A 24002-nucleotide genomic window follows, 5' to 3' on the forward strand; every position below is an offset into this window, starting at 1 on the left:
TTCTGGCACAGTACATCAACTTTAAAATCACCAATACATTTGTCAAATATGGAATGAATAACACAGCACTAAACTTCAATTCCTTAAAAAAAAAAAAAAAATTGCCATCTTTACTTTAACAAATGTTTATGGTTAAATGTGGTATTTCAAAGACAAAGATGCAAATTACAGTTGTGAAGGATTGTTTAATTTTATAATCTTTTAGATAACAGAATCATAAGTCTAGATATTTTTTTTTCTTTTCCACATTCCATACTGATCCAGACTTTGAAAATAATGAAAGCAAACAGAATACACTTCCAAGATTGGGAATGAACCCTTAAAGTTTCCATTTTGAATTTTTTTGCACAGCTCCACCTGAAACTAGTTTTCAATTTGAAATAAATGATTAAATGGAAGAGCAGAAATGACCAAACTAAAACTCCAACATTCCTCTAACTGCAGACAGCTGTCCCGGGTCAATAAGCAGGACTCCCACACTCACTGTTCATTGTTTTGGTCACTTTATTAAATGTTATATTAAATACTTATGAAGATTATAGCAGTTCATTAATGGCAAAACACATTGGTGTATCTGCTAACGCAAGAACATTCTTCGATAATGGGCGAAGTAACTTATTCTACATTTAGAAAACACAGCTTGTGCAAACATAGAAGTCAACTCTTGGTGAGAACAGTCCACCTTCCTTTTGCTAAATGGCGACACCGGTTTAAGCTCTTAGAAGAAAGAATGTGCCAAAGTAAAATACAAGTCGTCCGGGGACCCAGCCTGGTGAAACTTCAGCGTCCAGGAGAGCATTACTCACAAAGCACCGGACGAAATCAGCCGCGTATAATAAGAATTCCAGTCGTTCGCTCCTCCTGTCCAGTCCATTCTGAAAGGGATATTTCGAAATGTCAAAGACAGATTCGGAGCAAAGTTTTGGGCCCTGTGACGCCCAGCTGAAGAGGCCCGAGCTTCGCAAGGCCCTGCAAACTCACCCAACTGGGGGAAATCAACACAAGTGAAACAAATGAATAAAACAAACAAAAAAGAAAGAAAAAACAAAACAAAACAAGTACATGAATGAGCAGGAACACGCAGTGCTATGCTAGGCAACACATCACAATAAGAATGATGTTACAAAAAAGAAAAAGATAATCGGAGCCAGCAGGCAGTTCTGGACAACACAAGCATTCCATTAACATTTTCAGCAACAACTAATGTAAACACTTAAAAGCAGAATAGAAAATATTCACAACAAATCTCAAGTTTTTACAGAGATCCTTTTTTTGTTTCTTTTTTTAGGAAATTATATAAGGCCATTTTTTTTCTTTTTGTTGACGTTTTTAGCTTCTTCTACTTCCTGAATAAGCAGGACTTTGCAGCACCAACAGCTGTTCTAGTTTGTTAGGTTTTTGATGAGGAATCACTAATAATCAGAGCTTATCTTGTCCTGTAGTTCTGTAACCAATGGTTGTGGTCCCACTCGGATGTTGGTAGGCATTTAAAACCGTATAAAAAAACTGAGTTTAAATAACAAGGAAACCCTTTCTGAAGGGGAAAACAATACAATGCTAAAAAGCATTGGGGGTAAAACAGGTTTGTTTTGTTAAATACATGAAAAGTGATTCTACAGATCTTGAATAACATAAAGGTGGTATATACATTTTTTTTTTTTTCCTGTCAACCTTCTGGACAAACCTTTAACACAGTCATGTATACATTATATTTACCGTCTCTCAGTGAATCACAGCACAACACTATTCAATCAGAGGCCCCAGCAGACAGCAGTCTCTGCTTGGTTACATTTGAGCTCTGAGTGGTCTCACAGCGAGTTTTGTCACAGACAGCAGGGGGGGCTGCTGGGAACCAGATTGTCCACTCGTGGGGTGAAAAGAGGGGCCCCGAGCTGACCCTACATGCCCTGTGAGGGGCCCGGGTTCTTGCCGCCGCCTTGATTGCCGCCCATGCCGTGGAGGCGCTGGTAAAGCCCGAGCAGGTTCATTTGGCTCATCCCGCCTGCCATCATGCCGTTCTGCAGGGCCAGCTGGTTCAGGTAGGTGGCCTGGTTGGCCATGGCCAGCTGCTGCTCCTGCACCTTCCTGTTGGTGATCAGCTTCTGGACATACACCATCAGCTGGGGAGACGCAGACGGAGACGACGGTGTTTACAACAAAAATACATGAAGAGGATCGCAAGTCAGACGCACGGACATTAAATGTATACAGACAGGCATCACATTTTGTTTGACACACCTACACAAAGGGGTGCTTGATTGTGAAGTAGAAATAAAATAAATTATATCAATATTTTAGCCTATTTTATATATATATATATTCAGCGCCATGACTAAATATTTTCCTGCCATTACATCTCAGTCTTTTGAAGTAAGCCTCTCAGCTTTACACGGCTAGAGAGGGAGAGTCCAGGCTGTTTGTTTAGGGTTGTTATAATCCAGAACAAGGTGATCCATGGCCAAGGAGAATTCAGTTTCTACACACCACAAACCTGGAAAACACTTCCAGAAAACTGCAAAGATGCTGAAACACTGGTTCCTATCTGCATAGAGCCAAATTACATCAGTGTGATAATATGGTTGATATTATTTAATTGATTGCAGAGAAAGCTATAATATTTTAACAGTTTAATAGTTTTATCTATACATTCTGCCGCAACCATCGTTTGTGATCTTGATGTGGCCTGAAAAGAAAGTTTGACACACTGGATTTAAGGGAATCCGAGTGAAGGACGCAAAACACAACAAAACATTTGTTGTAGATTTTTTAAAAATCTTTGTTTTAAAAAAATAAAATAAAATTATGAAACAATTCAAATAGGTCCATTACATAAAATCCACTTAAGTTTGTATTTTTAATATGACAAACTACATGGTTACCACTGTGCCCTTGTAATGGCTGCAGCATTGTTTAATGGCTACTACTGTAACCATGTCATTCTGAAGTGTTCGTAGCCTGTGATCCATTTTGCATGGCATTATAACACTGGGGGAATCTAATGACTACTAAACTATGTTTTTAAGAACATGTGAAAGAGCCCAACCTACAGCTTTGTTTAGATCCACACGATTTTGTACAATAATCCGAGAGTTAAAAAGTGTTATTATTCCAAGGTGAAATGGATAGAGATCAAAAATGCAAAGGCAAGGAGATTCAAAACTACAACACAGTATTTTTATTTTTTGTCAGCCTCACCGTTTGCTGCCTGTTGAGGACCTCTCTGTAAATGCCTTCCCTGCGCTTGAGCTCCATCTCCACGGTGGCTTGGTGCCTCAGCGAGAGCGCCTGGACCTGGCTCTCTGTGAGCGTTGGGTTGTCCTTCCACTGCACGGAGAAGGTTTATTAACGACTGGGAGCCGTGATCCGCACCGATTTAAAGCTTTTAAAACTCACTATTCTGGCAATGACGTCTTCCATCGACTCCCGAGCTAAGGCTTTCAAAGCGTTTGTTGCTTCAATGACTTTCTGCCGTCCCTGGTTTATGAGGTCCTGGATGAAACGTAGAAGAGAAACGAAACATTCAATTAGAAACAGGTGAGTTTTTCACCGCAGCAGGGGGCGAAGACAACCATGGAGTCCATGGATTTTTCTTTAAATACAGTAAATAATAATAGTACAAAGACTCCACGCAGTGACAAACCAACAGTAAATGTCTCCCATGGAGATCTGTGTTTTTACTGTTCAACACTTCCAGGAATTCCAAATAAAAAGTGCTTCTATAAACATGTAAATTGGTTGAAGTTTGAAGTATTTTTGACTCGCATTAAACACCAAGCTGCCTCTTGCGGTGTGCATCTCCCCTCCCTCAGTGACTGTGTATTAATAGCCGCCCCAGACATTATGAACTGGTCAGCCGCTGCTAGACTGGTGTCACAATTAGGAGTGAGTGGGGGCGGCGGAGGGGAGGGATGAGGAATGTGGGGCGCCGTGCTGTGGGGGAGGCATATGGGGCTCATTACTTACCTCCAGCTGCTGGTTGGACATGGTGGCCAAAGCTGCCATATTGAAGGAGAAGTAGTTAGATGTGCCCATGTCTGGCTGAGCGTAGTTCGCAGCGTAGTTGGTCCTCATCGACAGGCCCTGAGAAAAACAAGGCGGAGAAACAGGCGGGGGAGGGGGAGGTTGGGGAGGCAGCTATCAATTAGTCTGGACTTTAGAGGCAAAAAGAGAGCAACTGTTCATCGAGAGACGAGGTTTCTCACAAAATACTAAAAATCTGACCGGATTTGAGAGGTTATTGCCTGATCAGGGCTTCCTGGTCTCCATGGCGTCTGTTTTAACCCTTAGCTGATCACTAATAATCAGTGAATTAGCACTGATTATGATAGGATCAATACCCGAGTCTAGGATGAAACTCCCCTCCCGATACTTGTTTTAGATCTGTGACTTTTTTTTTTTTTTATCTTCATCTTCACCCTGTGTGATGCCGTTTCCAACTTCTCAGTAAAGTTACAAGAAGTTTCTGAATGGCTTTGATTCGCATAGTTGACAGACAAATGGCATTGTGGGAGATCTAAATGTGTTGAGAGCTATGAATGTGGTTTCATCTGCCAATTCAAACCCGTCACCTGTATTCAGGCTTAGGGGCTGTAAAAGTGGCTCAAAACCAACCTCTACAGCAGTATTCAAGGTATTTGTTATACATTTTAATTTCCTTCAGTGTAATTTAGCTGTTAACTTTATGGGCCACTTCAGAGACAACAAGCTTTTTTTAAAACATTGTTTTCTTTTTACAATCTACAATAAAAACCTGGACACATTTAGAAGACAATGGGAATGGTGAATTATTTTAGGGAAAATGTTAGGTTTCTGTTGCCCAGTCTACAGATGGTATGGCTGCTTTGTGATCATAAGGTCAAGTGTGAGGGATTTAGAAATGGGGTTTGGCCCACAGCTGGACAAAAGTTAGGATGATGCACACTTTTAAGCGCCGGTCGGTCTCCAAATGTCACCAGCAGCACCAAAACAAAACGTCAACAGATTTGTTGCTTTATTGAATAAGTGGCTATTAATCTTCCAACGACGACACAGCATTTTCATGGCCAATTTCTGTGAGCACAAATATTAAAATTAAAGGTTTTCCACAACAATCCAAGTGTTTTCCACCCTCTAAATCACATTTTTACAGTGAGAAAGACCGTATAGGCTGCTGCAGCCTCTGGTCTCCATGTCATGGGACCTCTTCTGCCTGTGCTTACACACCAGCAAATTTAGGCTGCTAATGCCAAAGGTTTGTTTAAACACAATTAACTAAAACTAGAGAAATATGTTATCAATGAGTCGTATCAAAACGGAGCAATAAAAACAGCAGGTTTAGTCTAGAAGTTCAGCAAACTGCTTTGTATAAAACGACGTCTTTGCTGAAGACTGAAGCTGCATCTGTCGAGGTACGTCTCAAAAAAGCTATTTACAACAGCCTATAAAAGTGGGACAAAATCCCGACTTCAACCATGTAATTCTGATTAAATGTAGAGTGCCATTTGTTTTATAGCAGATCACTTTAAAGATAACCCTAATGACTAGGATACAGATTGCCAGGTGAGATTCAAAGAACACGGCTCTGCTCCTTGCCTTAAACTAAATATGACAAAAAAGATCCGAGTTCACGTTTTTCTCACATCTTTCAAAACTTTTCTAAAATCCATCTGGAGAGAAAAAGACGTTGCAGCATAAAATTCTGAACATTCATTCGGTGAGAGCAACAAGTTTCCCAGTATCAAGCAGCTCCTGCTGTATTAAGTGTGTGTGTGTGTGTGTGTGTGTGTGTGTGTGTAATGACCTGAAGTAAACAGTCTTGTCTCAGTAAAGGCCAGCAGAATGCCGATGTTTGTATGTAATTGAGTCTCAGCTGCAGATGGTTTCCCCATGCCCTGTAATCTGGCCATCCGGTATGTAGAAGGATCTGTGTGTGTGTGTGTGTGTGTGTGAAGGGGGGGGAGGTGGCAACGGGGGCCTTTGGACCTGGTCAGAGACAGGTGTGCAAATCTAAACAGTACAAACCCTCCAAACAACCACAATACACACTCTTCACTTTTAACACGCAGCCGTTCAGGATGGAGATCACTTCAGTGAAGTGAAAGAAATAATCTAGACTAAATTTTCAAATGTGGCTCAGATTATTTTAAAATCATCTTTGGTATGTGCGTTAGAGGAACAAAGAACTCAGAGCTTCAATTTTATTTCAAGAGCTAGATCGCATTCTTAGTTTCGCCCCCCACTTTTGTCCACATTGTAAATCTGATCTTATACATGTGGCTTTTTCTCACCAGCACCAGTCGAAGGTTACACTGAGAAGACATTAGAACAGAGGTTGGGTTTCTTTACAGTTGTTGCTCTCGTAAATTCAAAACCAAAAACTGAATGGACCTCTGATGGGACAGCCTGCAGTGGATGAGGAGCTTCTCAGGCCTTCTACATGTCCTAGTTCAGACTGTCACTCTTCCAGTGACACTTGGAAAAGTCTTTACAACATTCTAGAAATGTAAGAAAATATTTACCTAGCAGGGCTTTATTAGCTATACTTTTCACAGGTCATAAAAACAACATGATGCTTAATTTGGCTTTTGATTCTGCAAAGTGGTAAAGGGCTGTTGCATGTTTTTTTTTTTTTTTGTTGGGGGGGAGGGGGGTGAAGCATCTGGACCAACTCAGATCAGCTACGTTTTAATATTTATAGCACCACAACTTGGCAAACCTGGACTGAATTACCCCTACACTAAAAGCAGATTCATTAAGCACAAGTTGGGATCAGAGATGGCTTTATTCCAGAAACTCTACTCAATAATTTCAATAAATTAAATATTACAAGTAAAGTTAATCTTCTTTCACCCAATGCCTTTATCCCTATGCTAAGCTTCAACACCGTCCTACAATGTTACAAAATATTGTAACAAAATAGCCAAGTAAGAGTCCCGTTTTCAAATCAGCCCTCATTAAATATATTTCCTATGACAGAGGAACTACTTGTGGATAGCTGTACAATTTGATTTTAGCAGCCTAAACGCACATTAAGCAGGTTTCCACAGTAGAAACGTGATCGTTTTATCAGGAACCAATATATGGATCTTTACTGTGAGAGAGATGGTAGAAGTGTGAACATTAATGATTTGACCCCAGAATCCATGTTTTCAGTAAACTCTCCGGTTTACTGAAAAGCACAAAAGCTCTGAGGGAAACGCTGCTGTTGCACACACCAGACAGGAGAGAGAGAACAGCGTGTTGGAAAAATAACCATTAGGGTGAATTAGAATCTAGGATTAAGAGGGGAGGGAAGATTTGCCCTTGTACAACATTAGCCCCTTTCTGCACTTCTCCAAATAAACCCCGCCAATTGCCCCGCAGGAAAGGAGAGGAGAACAATGGAGACAGAGAGCGAGGAGTTTCTAACCTTCTGTGAACCGACATCCTCACTTTGACAAGCTTTGGCACTGCTTAGCCAACTTTAGAGATTTAAAAAGCTGAACCCAAACCAGCAGCAGCAGTTCCTGTCGTCTGCTTGCTGTGGGCGATGATAGGCCAAGCAATCTAACATTCATAAACAAAAACAGGTTCTCAGTGGCTCCAATTCGCGCTGTGACGTCAGGGTTTTCAACAACAACGGAGGAGACGACGGCTGAGGCTTTAAAATTACACATTTGTTTGCAGAGTTCTGTCCTTTCTAGACAATTTATCAAGTAAAAAAAATAAAATAAAAAAAATCTACGCTGAGTTTTGGAGCAAAAAAAAAAAAAAAAAAAAAAAAGAAAACTATTAGAGCTTGCAAACTGTGGTTGTGATATGATAAAAAAGATACCGTATATTATTTCTCCTGACCAGGAAAACGCCAAACAAATTTCATTCTTGACCACGCCATGTGTGAGCTGCCGTTTTCTCACCTTCTTCTCTGCTTCGTACTCGGCCCAGGCCGCCTTGCGGTCCTCCTCACTGAGGGCTTCCTCCTCCTTGTGGTCCAGCAGGGAGTCGTGTTCGTGATAACACACGAGCTGGTCCTTGTTGTTCTGCAGCATCTCGGCGAGGAGGGGATCCTAGATGGGACACGGAAGCAGAATCAGACGTCGGCGTGTCCAATGTCAGATGATCCAAATGAGTTCCATCACAAAGCAAAAACAACCTGTCCAGTCAATTCCAGACACAAATTGGACTGTAGTTTTCTGGTTTCCATGCCTGCATTGTTATTGAAAACAACAGCAGAGTGAAATTAAGACGGCATGGTTTAAATTACGCTCTCTGCTGCACTCCCTTCGCTCAACTTAGCTTTGCTTTAATCTGAAACTCCGTCAATGTCAGGTTGGCTCATTTACCGGAGCGTTCAAACGGGGCTTCAGCGCTCGTTCACCACCCTTCCTCAAACAGAATGCGTGTGAACTTGGTTTTAAAAAACAAAAGCCACAAATGCTATTGGCATTAGGTAAAACTGAAACATCAAGCCATGAAATTAAGCAGTGATTGCAAACCTGTGGTGAATAAATTTAAAACAAACGCCAGACTAGACGGAGTGAAACCGGACCCTCCGAAGCGCGGAGCGGGGGTGGGGGAAGCTGGGCGATCGGCAGGACGACTTCGCCAGAGCCATCTTTCGGGGCTCTCCGTTTGGAGCTTCTCACCCACACGCGCTGCAGCGACTCGTGGACTTGGATCTTGAACCCACTGGTGCTCCTCAGCGACGTGTGTTTATGTTTCCTGGCCATCGCTTTCAATCAGGACAAAACCGGGCCACCCTTAAACAACCAAACATTTGGAAGCGGCACGCAGCGAGAGACTCCACTGCAGCTTTACCCTCTAATTAGGACATAAAAGCACAGAGGGGTTTGATGGCCCGATTAGGATAAAAAGGCCAGGCTTGTTTTCTCAAAGAAAGGGGAAGAAAAGGTCAAATAAAATGCAGCCAGTGCCACCAGCAGTGGGAGTGAACAGGTAGCGGGGCCCCATTTTTTACCCCCCGAGAATAAGGCCAACACACTACATAATTATGAAAATATTCACACCCACTGAACTTTAGCACATTTCATCACTTTGCAGCCAGCTTCAATTGATTTTAGTGAGAGTCTAGATGATTAAACCATAGGTGTTCAACCTGCGGCTCCGTAACCACAAATTGGTTCTTTGGACATTCTGCAACAGTAACTTTGACCAACAATGATAAAGAACCGACTAATGTTTTTAAATCCAGATGTAACAAATGTAGGTATTAGCAATAAGCAATAATTGCATTTAATTTTTTGCAAAGAATGACATCAAAAGTACAATTAATATGTTTTTAGATCAGTTTTTTCTCATCAGATTGGGATCTATATGCTTTCTGTCCTACATAAAAAAAATCCATCCTTTTCTTGCAAAAATTACATTAATCTTTTATTAAAATCCTAAAAATATACATAAAATGGTGGCTCTTTAGAAATGACACCAAATTTCCTAGAGTGACTAAGCATCTAAAAATCATAAGCTGTCATGTGACTGTAGTGGCTCTAAACTAGTTATATTTAACTGGCCTGAAAGCAAAAAAAAAAAAAAAAAAATGGCTTTTTAGGTTGTAAAAGGTTGCAGACCTCTATGACATTTAGACAAGTCTGTGTCTCACAGTGGAGTGGAAAAATCTTATACATGTTTTTAAGAAGAAAATTAAAAAGCTGGAAAGTGTGGCAATACTTCATACAACCATCTACGGCTGCGACTCCAGCTGCAAAATTTTTGGGACGCCAACTCTGCAAATCTACAGACTGAACATTTTGCCAACTCAAGTCAGTCAAATTGGATGGAAAACGTCAGGACATCAATTTACAAGTTCCACCGCAGATTTGAGTCCACACTTTGGTCTCATCTGACCAGACTACCTGCTTCCACATGCATGCATGTCCATCTCCAACAAGGCTTGCAGCAAACCCCAGACAGAACATATTCTGGCTTTCTTCAACAATGGCCGTCATCTTCACTCTTCCATAGAGTCCAGATTGATGTACAGAACTATTGGGTGATCTCTGAGGTTCAACCAAAGTTAACCACTTTGATTAATGGCCTGTCAAGTTCAGGTGGCTGCCATTACTTCCTAGGTTTGCAGTTTGAGCCATACTCTTAACTTTCAGACGACGCCTGAACATTTCTCTATGAGATGTGCAAAGTTTGGCATGTTTTATAACCCAACACAAACCCTCCAACTGGTATTTGGTGTCCAGTCTTCTTTAAGTGCAGTATTTTGACCAAGGGGACATTGAAATCGACACTGAAACCAGACGGGAAACGCAACTACTTTTTATCGCTAAAACAAAAAGAACGTTTTCCTCCAAAGTCATGAAAGAGAAGAGTTTCTGACTGTTAATGGGTCAGAGGAGCTGCAGGTCAAATGACAGTACAGACGCTCCTGCTGGTAAACAGTGCATTCTGGGATACTCGAGTAATCCCCACCGGCGATGGCTCTGGGGTGGTCCGGTCCATCTTCTCTCCTGGAGCGCTCCGTGTGTGTGTGTGTGTGTGTCCTGAGGCAGAACTAATGATGTAGGTAACCTGACCTGCACCATTGTCATGTTCACGAACATGCAAAGGGAAGCCTATCAATTTGCTGTGTGTGTGTGTGCGCGTGCGCGTGGGGGGGGGGGCACAGGCAATGGGTGGGCAGATGCATAGAAAGGAGACGCCAGGATCTCACACTCAAATCAACTTTCACCTGCTTTTACACGACGTCGCTTTAAAAGCCACGTTTGGCATCAGAAGATATCCTGGTTCATATAAAGTGACACGGCCCATGGATTCAGCTTATTTATTTAGCAAGTTCTGTGAAATTTATACCACTTTTAGAGTTCAAAGCAATAAACTAACCAGGCTGTTAGGCAGCAGACCATGCAGCTTCGCTTGTTTAAGCTAATTTTTGTCCGTATGACTTGCTAAACACTACAGGAGTCGTTTCGCTGCTGGAAGCGCCCCACGCTCCCCAAAAACAGGATTTTTGAACATGAAAATGATTTCCCAAGGCATTTCTCTTGGGGGAATCCTGCAAGCCCCCGTATAAAAGACATAAACTGGCGATCTAAAAAACAACAGCTCCCACATAACAAAGACAAAAACTTGCAAATAAACATAAGTGGACCTCATGTAGACTTTACAGCTTGGCACAGGCATCTGACGAGTACGTTAACCGAACGTACGTCCCTCTTTACAGGAAAATACATGATACAGATAAAAAAAACAAAACACTCCAGTTTTTTTTCTCCATTATTGAGTATTTGGTCTAAAACATGTTGACCCCATTAATACAAAATAACCATTTAATGTGTAACAAATGAAGAAATCAGGCGTTTTGCGATTTATACCCCCATTACAACGACAATAAAGTTCAGCTTAAAATGGAGAAATTTTTACAGAGGAGCTTTTAAATGAACAGTCCAAAATGAAGAGGGCAGTAATGGAGGCAAACCTGACGTAAAACTAACATTGGACAGCAAAGTGAAAGACTTCAGCTGTTTCCTTTGAGTCGCTTTGTAGTTTGTATTCAACAGGCTGTCTGCACTTTATTTCTTAAACATTTTCACTCTTGAAAGTGACTTTAGTTTAATAATAATTGTGTTTAGACCATAATAAATGTCTTCAAATTTGTTTTATACATTAAGGGATGAAGACTAGACGGGTTTAATGAAAATGTCCATCGTCTGTAGCGACCAGTCAAACGCCGTTCAACAGCAGCAAACCGGCAATATGTGCACCGTCTGTATGGCTGCTGCTAACATTTTCTCAGTGAAAATCCTCTGAAGCTTTAGGTCCATTTGTAGCTTCAGGACAACCTTCAACTCAAAGCCACAATGTTTTCACACCCTCCAGGCCCAAGGTACAAGTCCACCGGCTTATCCACCTGCCAGTCAGTTAACAAAGACACAAAATCATGCATTTCACAATCCCCTAAAAACGACAACACGCATACCACTTTTCCATGAAAACAAGCCTCGGCTAGCAGCATTACGGGGGTCTGCTTCTCTAAAAGCTCATCACAACAGCCAGCCAGATGGAGTAGCTGGCAGGTCAGGAGGGATTCAGAAAGGATTCAACAAGACTGGGTGGTAATTTTTTTCAAAAACATGTTTTTTAGACACCACTGGAGGTTAACTAAATGTTATTGTCTGATAATTGATGTTTATAACTTAATGGATAGTTGTTAAATACAGAAAGGTTCACATGCAGGTGTTTTTCTTGCTTGTGGGGGTAAAAAAAAGTTGCAACAAAAGGATGAAGACAAAGGTGGACATGAACATTCATTTAGCACAAATCAATTTTAATCCACACAAATTAAAGACGCACAGAGAAAGGAGCTCATGTTTGGGTTTGTGCACTGATTACCAGACAAATCAATCGTGGTTAAAAGAGAGCCAAAAGTAAGAAAATGTGATCTTTTGCTATTCTGGAATTACCCCATCTTCGTTTTAAAATGCTACAACTCAATATAACTTTCCCTTTGCTCCTCGGACAAACGACAAACGACCACTTGCAGCAAGAAGGCTAGACTATTTCTCAACTTTCCATCAGGTTTCATACACCCAAATTTCTGGCTATTTACTAAAGAAAGACTAAAGAGTTACAATTTTCACATGTGGTGCTAAAAAGAAATCTATAAAAAAAATCTCATAATGGGTAAAACAGAGGGATTTTGCTGCTTTTCATATCAAAAGTGCACACCTGTACAATCAGAAAAGACTGCATAAATGCAAAAAAAATAAAAAATAAACCGTTGCTCTGAGAAAACCATGAGGAAACGCTGCACGTTTGCTTTAAGCCCAAACTCAGAACAAGAACTGGCATCAAATCTGTGGAGCCACGCCAGTGTCTCCACAGATTCCCCAAGAGACCAGAAAACTGAAAATGAGCCAACAACACCTCTTGGTTTTTTTCCACCCACAACAGCTCTGGTTTTGGCTCTTGCCATCATTAGTCCTTTCTTTCCACCGGCAACCCGGCAAGATCAAGCATGTCTTTTCAGAGGTGACAAAATGCAGTTAAGAAGAAGAAATGGGCAAGTAGATCTAAAAATAATTTCTAATACTATCGTTAAAAACCCCCCAAAAAAACTCCCATGAACCACTGATCAATGGAATATTGCTGAAAAACATTTTTCCAACCAATGATGGCTTCCTACATATAATGAGCCAAGCACGGTGCGCTTTATTGCTCCGGTCTGCGCCGCTGCTCGACTTCAGCTTGCCCACTGCATTTAAGTGTTCCTGTCGCAGTCTAATGACCGCTGCAGCCATTACCTGCCGAGAGCAGGACATGGGCATGCTCCGAGCCTCCTGACGGCATGCGACGCAGCAACATCTGCAGAGGCTGGGAGATCTGGATTAAAATTCTCAGAAGGCCGCCTCCTGCACCTTCTCGCTGTGCGTGTGGCGGCACGTCGGATGAGAAAAGACGAGTACGGCGAACACGAAGAGGTGGAATATAATCTCAGAGAGGATGGGCTTGGATCGTTAAAACTCATGTCTGGGCTACAAGTGCCTTCTTTGTCATTAAGGGGAAGTGCGCTTGCTTCCTTTGTCTCCAATTAGATTTTTTCGGAGGAGCACACAGACATGTTTAAGAGGGGGTTTAAAATAATGACCCTTCATCATGCAGGGAAGGCCAGAGGGAGATAATGTTCAAAGTGAGTGCCGTAAAGTGCAAAGTTATAACAACAGATGCTCTTGGAAGATGGTGGGAAAACGATGCCGTAGGGTACTGGCGGAGGGAGAGGCAACATGAGTAAAGAGGCGGCGGCGTGGAGAAGTGGGATAACAGGTGCTAAAATAACCGCAGCAGAAAACGAACAGCGACCGAGAGGAAATATTAACCTTTACCGAGGTAAAATAAAAAAATCAGGCAAAAAAGAGAGAGAAACATTCTGGTTGTGAGCAAAGTTTGCGGTCTGTGTGGTGGGATTGTTAATGAAATCTGTACTTTCTGTGGAAAGAGCAAAACTGTTGTGGCTCAAACCATTTCTCCTTCTGAACTTTGTTGGCTCAAAGTGAAGAAGAGCATGTGACTCATCTTCACGTCATCCCAAACAGCAAATTCCTTCCACTGTACTGTAGTCCCGCTGCCACACTACAGTTACCCCACTGGCAACAACAGGTCAGTCTGTGAATGGACGCGCCAGCCTGTGTCTTCAATACAACTGCACATAAAGATCAACTGGCTCATTTAGGACTGCAGGCTTCCAGCATGCAGCAGTTTAATGAACTCTTAGCAGCAGCAACTGTGTGAACACGCCTGCATCCCACAATTACAGACATCACATGTTTAAATGCAGTCAAATTGGTGACATTTTTATGCCGTTTCAGCAGTGATGGCCGGAAGTCGAGAGAGCGAACACTTGCCTGTGGATCAAGAGCTTCACTTTCTGGCGCAACTCGTTCTTTGCCATAACGGACCAGAGAACCAACCCAACTCCTGCAGATGAAGCCACAACCCGACCATGCATGATGAGATGATGAGGCAAGTAACATTTGCATTTTTTTTTGTTAAAAGCATTTCAGTATGTTCTACAAGATTTGCTTGTTCTTCATAAACAGTTCATGTTAACTTGAATGACCAACATGAAAATCTTCCTTTGTCACTTTGACAGCTCATCAGTACATGAGTTTATTTGTATGAAAGGGTGCCATTTCAAGAAGTTACTTGGAAAATGAATGAAAAATTTAAATATGATTTATGTTAAAATCATTTTTCGGAAGGTTATCTGCAGATTTTTTTTTTTTGTAAAGCCATGTTATGTCAGATACAAAAAAAAAAATCTTTTGCAACGTCAACTTTTTGAAAAAGTAAAATCAGTAATTTTACGCCCCAACAATTGCATGAAAACACTGGAACATCCTGGAGAGACAACAATGTACTCCTACCTCTCTTCTTGAAGAAAAGGTAGACTCTCTGCAGGAAGTAATTTGCCTTTTTCATCAGCAAGTTTAACAAACAATTTCACAAATTGGTTCCTCTAAACTCCATGTCTCAGCAGCTGTTGAAAACTGAATCGAACAGTTCAGGAAACCGTCACGGATAAATGTATAACCGAGAAGCAACGTGTAAACTGTTATGAGTGTGTTGACACCGTGATGGAGAAGCTTTGATGTGGAACCTTAAAACAACTTTTAGTCCAAATATGAAACTGGCCTATTTAAAAGAATGAAACGAATGACCCTGGCTTCCCCTGGCAACAACTGTGACAGGTTCAAATATGGTCATCTGAACTGCTGTGAAGACAGTAGAAATCAGGTCGGGTTACTCAGCAGATCTAGTAAAAGGCCACAGCAAAAAATCTTTTGACCATCTAAATGGAAAACAAATTTCCTGTAAAGACTGACTGTTTTACAATCCATTTAAAACGCCAGCAAGTTGGATATAGTGTTTCTTTTATCCGTTCTGTTTACAGATTTCAGAGATAAAAACCACTTCAAAAACAGACCTGAATAAACCAGAGACTGCGAAAGGTAATGCGTGGAAATAGATGGAACCCACTCAAGGATCAACGGAAGGTAAAGACCTCAAGGAATGAATAAAAAGCTAAAAAAAAAAAAAAAAAACATTTAAAAAAAATAGAGCGAGAGGACTGCAAGTTTATAGCAGGGAAGCAGCCGTGTTGCAATGAGACGACTATTTAGTAAATAACAGTAAACACACAGATCTATGCAGCTGTGCTGGCCTGGATGACCCAAGTTAGATTTGAGTGTTCCTATTAAACCGCAGGAGACCTAAATAGTGACACAGCACCTGCGCTACAATGAGAGAAGGCGAGTGCAGGGGTGTGAAAGGAAACAAAAAAAAAAAAAAAAGGAGCAGAACTCTCCAGAAAGGTTGATTACGATACAAGCTGGCAGAGTTTAAGTAATAGTTTAGTTTATAACTTAAACGCTCAACTTCAAAAGAGAAACCGTGCCATTAGCTGCGGCTCTGCAAGAAAAAAAGAAAAAAAAAAAAAGAAAAGAAAACTTTCTTCTCGTGGGAAAAAAAAAATTATTCTTGGACAAGCTGGAAAAAGAAATCATCAAGTTTGACGTTATAAAAGCTGATCTAATTAAAAATTAGATGTTTGCCTTAGATGTGAAGTGTAAAGTTAAAGCATGCCAACCTTTGGAAGCATCGGAGTTGCTCTCTTGCTCTTCTTCTCTGAAGGATCGTCCAGCATGTCAGGCTCAAAGGTGTAGAGCTCAGCCAGCTCGTTCATGGTGAAGTGTCTCTCGATCTGCTGCTGATCCACAACTCGGTACGACAGAGACTGCTTGGTCACTTGCCGCTCATAAATCTTCTCCTCCATTGTGCCCTGGAAGAGGGGAATAAGAGCAGGGAAAACGACTATATCAGACAGTTGTGAAAATATCTATTTTGGCAAAACTGATTGAAAATTTACTGGACAACTAAAGAAAACAATGCTAATGTCAGAAATTGATTTTGTTTTCTACCTATTAATTTCAATTCATTTCTTTATACATCATTAAGCAGTCAGACTCTCTTGTACTTTTTTAGAGTGAACAAATACAAATGTATTTTCCTGCAGTTGATTGTCTACTGTGTGCAAACTTTGCTGGAGGTAAATGGCATTTTGTGGTAAGGATGCACGATAAGCAATAAGCATAACGTCAACGACTTCCTGGACTGTCATGAGTGTTTGCTAATTAAGCAAAACGCATTCAGGATCTCAATGACCAATATATTTGGTGGTATACATTTTTTATGAAGAGTTTGAGATGGTAATATGAGAAACTACAAATAATTAGTTCTGATACCAAAGCAGTCTAAACAATAAAACCGTTTTTATGAAGATCAGAGGTAAAACTTTAGTTTTGCATTTGTCACGATCCGCTGTTATCGCAGCATTTACCAATATTATTGCGTTTCGCATGTTTTCTTTGCATTGTGCAGTCCTTTGCAATGCATTAAAAAAAATGTTACTAACGAAATGGAAACAGTCTGAGAAAAACTGCTGGAAAAGTTTCCTCTTTCTTGGTCTGCGCCGTCCGCAGTCGCCCCCGATTCATCCTTTGGGTTAAGGAGTCTTTTTATGGCTGAATGACTCGTTAACCAGAAACAAGTGGCTAAAACGTTTAAAAGACCTTTCAGTCAAGAGCACTTACGGCCAAATTTTATTTCACCCCTGCAATTTCTTCCCCTTAACACTGCACTGCTAACAAGGACATAGAACAGCGTTTCTCAATTCCAGTCCTGGGGCCCCCCTGCTCGGCGTATTTTAGAAGCGTCTGTTTCAGAACACCTGACTCAAATGATGACCTCCTCTGCATGCCATCAAGCAGTGCAGAAGCCTGTTAATCACCCACTTATTCAAGTCAGGTGTGCGGCAAAAGGGAAACACCTAAAACATGCAGGGCAGTGGTCCATGAGGATCAGAAATGAGAAACACTGGGGGAAAAAAACAAACAAAAAACACATCAACAGGCCGTCAGATTTTCTTGGGATTATTGGCAACTTGAAAGAGTGTCGGAAACAGGGATGGGCATTTATCCTAATGTTTGTCATTTATCTTGATACATTTTTCATGAGAGTTTTGAATTATCATCCAATCGATTGTCTTTAAAATCCTCTAAAACTGTCCTCGTCTCCACTGTTTATCAATGAAGGCATCAATGAATACCATGAATGTTTCTCCAAAGCAGTATGTATGTTTGCGGGCTTGTAAGTACTGTGTCATACATCTAAAAAAAAGATGCAATAAATAGTTCTTATTGTCATTTAACGACATCACAATATTAATGCCCAATATTGGCATCACACACCGAGTCGGAACAGTCAGGGAAAAAAAAAAGAGCTCACCTGAGCAAGGAACCTGTAGACGTAGACAGGTTTGACCTGGCCAAAGCGATACACCCTGAAGATACTCTGGATGTCGTACGAGGGATTCCAGGACGCGTCAAAGATGATGACCCTGTTGGCAGCCACCAGGTTGATGCCGAGAGAACCGGCTCGGGTGGATATAAGAAACAAACGGCCCCTGAGTGAGACAGAGAGAATATTACAGTAACATGATATTTTGTGTTCTGGTGTTTATTGGAGATCGACGAAGCACCGCACCTTGTGTTACTGGTGTCATTAAAGTCCTCGGCCCACTTCTTCCTGGTGGGGGCGTTGGTGGAGCCGTCGAGGCGGTAATAGTCGATGTTCCTGAACCATTTTCCTTCTCCTTAACAGCCAAACATATTAGAAATTAAGCTTTTCTTTTGCAAGCAAGCACAATTTAAATCTGACATCAACTTTGGCTTTTCCTTGTGCAAATAAATAAAAATCTTATGGATTATAAGAGTGCAGAGAGATGGCTACGTTGGTTAAATGCAATGTTTTGTCTTGAAGATGGCCTACTCCGCCCACCAGCCTTAATAACCAACGTTTCGGCATGTTTTCAATTACGGCACTCTGATCTTTTCATTACAAAATTACAAACCCTTGAGCAAACATTTTTTCACGGAATAAAAAAAAAAGAAAAAGAAAAAAAAAAAAAAACCGAGCCCGAGCTCTAATCATTTTCAAAATGAAAGCAAAAACAGCTGCTGAAGTTTAATTAGAAACATGACCTTAAAACAACAGCAGCAACGTGCNAAAAAAAAAGCCCGAGCTCTAATCATTTTCAAAATGAAAGCAAAAACAGCTGCTGAAGTTTAATTAGAAACATGACCTTAAAACAACAGCAGCAACGTGCATGTGTGTGTATCTGAGTGGGTTTAAGGGCAACAGGCAAACCACAACCAGCAAGAAACATGCTGGAGAGCTTCAGCATCCTCTGACATTTGCTTTATTTTTCTAAGTCTAATGCACTATTCTAAACCAAAGTCAGTAGCTGTTTACCATCAGAAATGTTATGTAATTTCAGCATTTTTTAAATAGAACAGGTAGCTATAGACAAACAAAAGGTCAGTTACTAAAACGCAACAGAAATATGAGTGAAAGGTAACCTTTGTACGGAGAAAGTTTTTCATCCTCCTCTGTTCTGCAGGAAAGTTCTAGAAAATCTTCTATCAGGTCCAGAGAGATGAGCGACTGACTGAACACCAACCTGATGACAAAAGTGGTCTCAATGTTAATTTAAAGCACTGGGATTCAACGAAGCCACGTTTCTTATGTTCCACATAGCAAAAGCATGCTTACACTTTATCTTCCGTTTCCTCAGCCATGCGCAGGATCTCAAAAAGCAGCATCATCTTTCCTGAGTGCTCCAGGATTTCAGAGTCGGCCTCTGTCACAAACTCCTTGTACCAGTCGGCAGAGCAGGGACTCCCTGGCGTGGAGTTGGCTGCCCGGGCTGCTCGGGGTAGAAACACAGATCAAGGCTCGGTTACATCTCTACGCATCAGACGTCTTAAAAGAATTCGGACATCAAGTACTTCTTACTGAAGTTTATGTCTTTACTGGAGATGCAGGAAATTCCCTGCAGATAAAATAATCCTGTACTCAACAACTGACAGCAGAACTGTCTGGTGAGGAAGAGCATTCCTAAAGAACGACTCCGACTTGTATTTGTGAAACATTTTCTGTCTTTATTGAAGTGCGAGCGTAGCATTTTGCAGCAATTAATCCCTCAATTCAACCACGCATTTGCTTGGAAACGAAATGTTTGCTTCCTTTCTGGGGAGTGCCACCTGTGCCGCACGTGGGAAGTGTTATAAATGGGAATGTGCATGACTGGCCAAAACGACAAAAACCAGGTGTAGCTTAAGTATTTTAGATGGTAAACAAGACATTATCAAAAGCAGTCCAGAATCCTTCAAACAAAAAAACACTCGGTGAATTAGCCCTTTTAGTTTAGTGCCGAATCACAAACTGCAAATCAGACATTAACATCTGGGTTACTAGACAGCTGCAGCGTACAACAGTTGTTTTCTTTACGCAGCTCTCGTCTCATCTGTCCAAGTACTCGGCTCAGGAACACAAATGATTAAAAAAAAAAAAAGATGGTGGACATCTGTGTTATTGGTTTCAGACAAGGCCGTGCTCTTTGTACCCCAATAATATTTCGCAGGGAAGCTTTGGTGAAAATAATCGCATCATTTAATTATACTCTGGGTCCAATCTCACAGCAAGGACGAACAAAAACAAACTTACGTTCTTCAACCGGCTCGGGTTGGCTTCGACCTTCTCCGTTCCTGCCACGAGAGCTGCTGTTCCACTCCTTGATGACCTCCACCTCGTCACTGTCCGAGTCGTCGGAGCCCTTCTTCCTGCCTTTTCCCTGCTTCTTTTTCCTGTTGGAAATGCAGAGCAGTGGAAGACAAACGTCGGGTTGAGTTACTGATCCGAGATGTGAGAAAGTTGAGAAAGGTCAAAACGGTTTACAATCAAGAGGGAAAAAAGTACACCTTTTCTTTCCCTGTGGTTCTAAAAGCACAATGGGTTTCTCTACGTGAAACTGTAATAGGAAAAAAATAACTTTGTAGAAAACTCAACTATCAACCCTTCTTGAGTCAAATGTGAGCTAACCTGTCATAAATATGTTTGGGCAGCAGAAAAATTATCAAATCTATAACAGAATGGCTTGGGAAAAAAAAAAAAAAANAAAACGGTTTACAATCAAGAGGGAAAAAAGTACACCTTTTCTTTCCCTGTGGTTCTAAAAGCACAATGGGTTTCTCTACGTGAAACTGTAATAGGGAAAAAATAACTTTGTAGAAAACTCGACTATCAACCCTTCTTGAGTCAAATGTGAGCTAACCTGTCATAAATCTGTTTGGGAAGCAGAAAAATTATCCCAAACAGCAGCAAATCTATGACAGAATACCTTGGGGAAAAAAAAAGATCAAATCAAGTCTAGATATCAACCTGACTGATATTTTATTCTGGGACCTGAAAAGTGCTGTGCAGAAACAAAAGGCCACAACCGTCAATAAACAAAGAGGGACTGATAGTCGTACAGAAAACTGCTGGCATACAGCCATGATGGGGGGAAAAAAGTGAATCCAACTTTACTTTTTCGCCTTCTCATCCTCCGAGGTCAGACTCATGGAGGATTCCTCGGTTTCTGAAGCGATGAATTCATCCATGCTGTCTTCGTCGAAGTAACCCTGCACCGAAACGAGATATAATGCGCTGGTGTAAAAGAACACGTGGGCAATTTGATCCGTCAGTAAAACATTTTCAACAGCTTCCCCACTGTCCGTGTGTGATTTGTACCCAGTTTTTAATATAAAATTGAATGTTCCTCTTTCCCCAGCCGTACCCTGTTTTCTTTACTGATGTAGTCCAGCTGAAGGCACCAGGGATGGGTCCAGATCCTGCTGAGCATCTGGAAATCCTGGAAGAGTTTGGTTCCCGCTCGGCCCCGGCCCCCTTCCAGAGCATTCCCCACACCTGCACGCAAGGGGGGGAAAGGGAGGAAGAAAGAAAAAAAAAAAAGCACACGCAGGAAGATGAATGTGTGTTCACCTCACATGCGGCATGATCTCAATCTGCTCACAAGCAAACAAACCAAAATGATTGTTTTATTTCCAGCCTAAAACTATAAACTAATTTCTTGTTCTGATTTCTGCTCTCCCCCCCCCCAACCCCCCGTTTCTTCTATGTCACAAGATGGCCTGTGGTGACCCCAGGAAGTGAGAGGTTACCGTTTACAGCTGAAATTGGCCTGAAGACCCCACTGTGAAGGGTCCACAGCCACAACATCAGCACTGTGGTCATCTCAGCCTAACGAGCCGGGGCGCATACCACCAATCCCCCCCCACCGCATACCAAGCTCTCCTGTTCTTTGTTTTTGGTTTTGGTGTAAAACCTCTGGCCCCTACTTCAGCTAGATTTCTCTCCTTTTTTATGCTCCCACATCTCCCCCTTTTCTTCTGTTCCCTCCCTCTCTCCCAGTGCTCTTCATTAGGGAGAAACGTGGGAAAGTGGGCTTAAAACCTGCCTGCGGCACAGTGCCAGCTGCCACTTCAACTCTAATACATATATACACACACACACACGCACGTCCTGGGCCACAATCTGACAGCGAAGTCCACTAAACTACTTAATGCATGACAATAAATGAGAGAGAGAGTCCAGAAGGGCTGTCTGAAACCCCTCTCTGTGGAACTGACATCAGGTAAAGAGAACTTTTACTGGAAACACGACGCCCTGCAGGATCCTGCTGCAAAAGATTAGAAAAAGATCCCCAAACATCCTCACCTGTGAAGTGCTCCAGGTAATGTCTGTAGAGTTTGCACTGGAGCGGGGTCATTCTGATCGACAGCACATACTCGTGCTTGGGAGGCAGGAACTTGGTGAGCGCCGAGTAATCTTTCCTCTGAGCGGGGAGAAGGAACAAAGCGTTATGCCAAGAGGTGAAAAGGAGAAAGGTCGAGCAGAGGCCGAGTCCGTTGGTTGAGAGCTTCTTACCTGAACGCAGCCGGCCAGCATCTCATAGAGGATGTGCGCCCTCTTCTTCATAATCCGGACGTCATGCAGCGTCGAGTCGGCGCACTGGCCGTTCTGAATGGGGTTAATGAAGCGGTTTCTGAACTCCTTCACCGACCCGAGCAAGTTTTCCTTGATGAAGTTCACCATGCAGTGGTCTGAAGAGGACACGTTACATCTTGAATTAATTAAAATGCGTTATTACTGATCAAGCATTGAGAAATTTATAGAAACATCAGGTTCAGTTTGAGCTGCCACCTGCTGCAGCAAGATTTTAACTTTTAAATCTCATGCAAAATGCTGAGAATTTTTTCTTCTTTTTAAATCTCAATTTTGGAGTCCAAGACACAAAAAGTGTCTCACATTCAATGAGGTTGTTTTGCAAAGGAGTTCCAGTCAGGACGATCCTCCTCCTCGTCCTGATCGAGTTCATTGCTTTGGAGACGGCAGAAGCCTCGTTCTTCAGAACGTGGCCTTCGTCGCAGATCACCAAGTCTGGACCTAAAATTAGGACAATTATACATTATCAGCTTCACAGAGACCTCTTTTTCAGCTACAGTAAAACAGAAAATCCTCAAATCCAGACCCAGAAGAAACTTGTTTTTAAGCCACAAAACAAACTATGGCATTGGGCACAAAATCACTGTAAAATTTGGAATCATGCAGAATTAAGAAATTTGTTAGAAAAAGACTTCTATACTTCACAAAGAAAATTCCTACATAATCTCTGCAGGTGTCTAATTATCAATGGGTCATATCAAAACAGAGGGGAAGCAAATCAATGTTAGCCACAATTGCAGATGATTTAATAGTGATAAATGTGTTCATTTCAACTATCTAAGAGGGTTTTTTTTTTAACTTTATGCTCATAAGTAAAGGAAAAATACTAACAAGTTTATATTACAAAAACATTCAATTATTCTCAGTGTCTGGAACTTTAGACATTAACAAAATTCAGATTATCTCCTAAAACAATGTGTTAAAAAAAGACGTTACAGCACCTTGTTGCACATTAAGATCAGCTTCTTTTTCATAAATGAATTAGTTTTATTTAGCCATAAAAAGTAACTAAGTTAAATCAAATTTAGCTAGATTCCTTGCTTTACTGTCCAAAATTAGAACAGACAATGGTCCAGAGTATTTTCAGGCCAATTCTGATGGCATTTTTCATGCAATTTTAATCAAAGGAATTTGCTTTGACCTTATTGTTAAATCCAATCTGGACCTTAGAGAACCTCAGATTTAGATTACCTCACACCTCCATCCCAACCACCAACCTTCCAGCCATAATAAAGCCACAAGAGATTTTTTTTTTTTATTATTGTTTACACAAATTGTACCTGGATCCACAAGCGTTTTCTGAAACGTCTCTTTTAGCTTCTTGCTCTTGATGTTTCGTCCCTGCGTCAGATTTCTGTACATCTCATAACCTATGATCATAACGCCACCCGACTCCTGCCACTGCTGGAGAGCATAGGCTCGCTCCTGAGGCCTCTTAACTGTGGCTAACTCTTTTACCTGAGGGGGAGAAATACACAAATCATCAAATATAGACATGTTTGTTTTTTTTGACAGACTGACATCAGGAGCAAAAAAATAAAAAATAAACAGGAGCATTTCTTACCTCGAGGCTCTCCTCATCCTTCAGTCCCACCTGCCATTTCTCAAACTCA

General features: G+C 41.4%; 1 protein-coding gene across 1 annotated transcript in view; it reads right to left on the minus strand.

The window, feature by feature from the left end:
* Nucleotides 1-486: 486 nt before the first annotated feature.
* atrx (ATRX chromatin remodeler) overlaps nt 487-24002 on the minus strand; it is a 39587-nt gene continuing 16071 nt past the window's right edge. Inside the window, exons 23-35 of the mRNA XM_007548389.2 lie at nt 21161-21291; nt 20911-21005; nt 20050-20189; nt 19096-19249; nt 18903-19003; nt 18028-18136; nt 17770-17947; nt 16073-16264; nt 7875-8024; nt 3964-4080; nt 3394-3489; nt 3196-3324; nt 487-2120 (exon numbers count right to left, since the gene is read on the minus strand). Of these exons, the coding sequence (XP_007548451.1) occupies nt 1899-2120; nt 3196-3324; nt 3394-3489; nt 3964-4080; nt 7875-8024; nt 16073-16264; nt 17770-17947; nt 18028-18136; nt 18903-19003; nt 19096-19249; nt 20050-20189; nt 20911-21005; nt 21161-21291 (1814 nt within the window). The 3' untranslated portion in view covers nt 487-1898. The remainder of the gene's footprint in view (nt 2121-3195; nt 3325-3393; nt 3490-3963; nt 4081-7874; nt 8025-16072; nt 16265-17769; nt 17948-18027; nt 18137-18902; nt 19004-19095; nt 19250-20049; nt 20190-20910; nt 21006-21160; nt 21292-24002) is intronic.

This window comes from Poecilia formosa, unplaced genomic scaffold (genome assembly GCF_000485575.1).
Source record: "Poecilia formosa unplaced genomic scaffold, Poecilia_formosa-5.1.2 Scaffold26, whole genome shotgun sequence".
NCBI lineage: Eukaryota > Metazoa > Chordata > Actinopteri > Cyprinodontiformes > Poeciliidae > Poecilia > Poecilia formosa.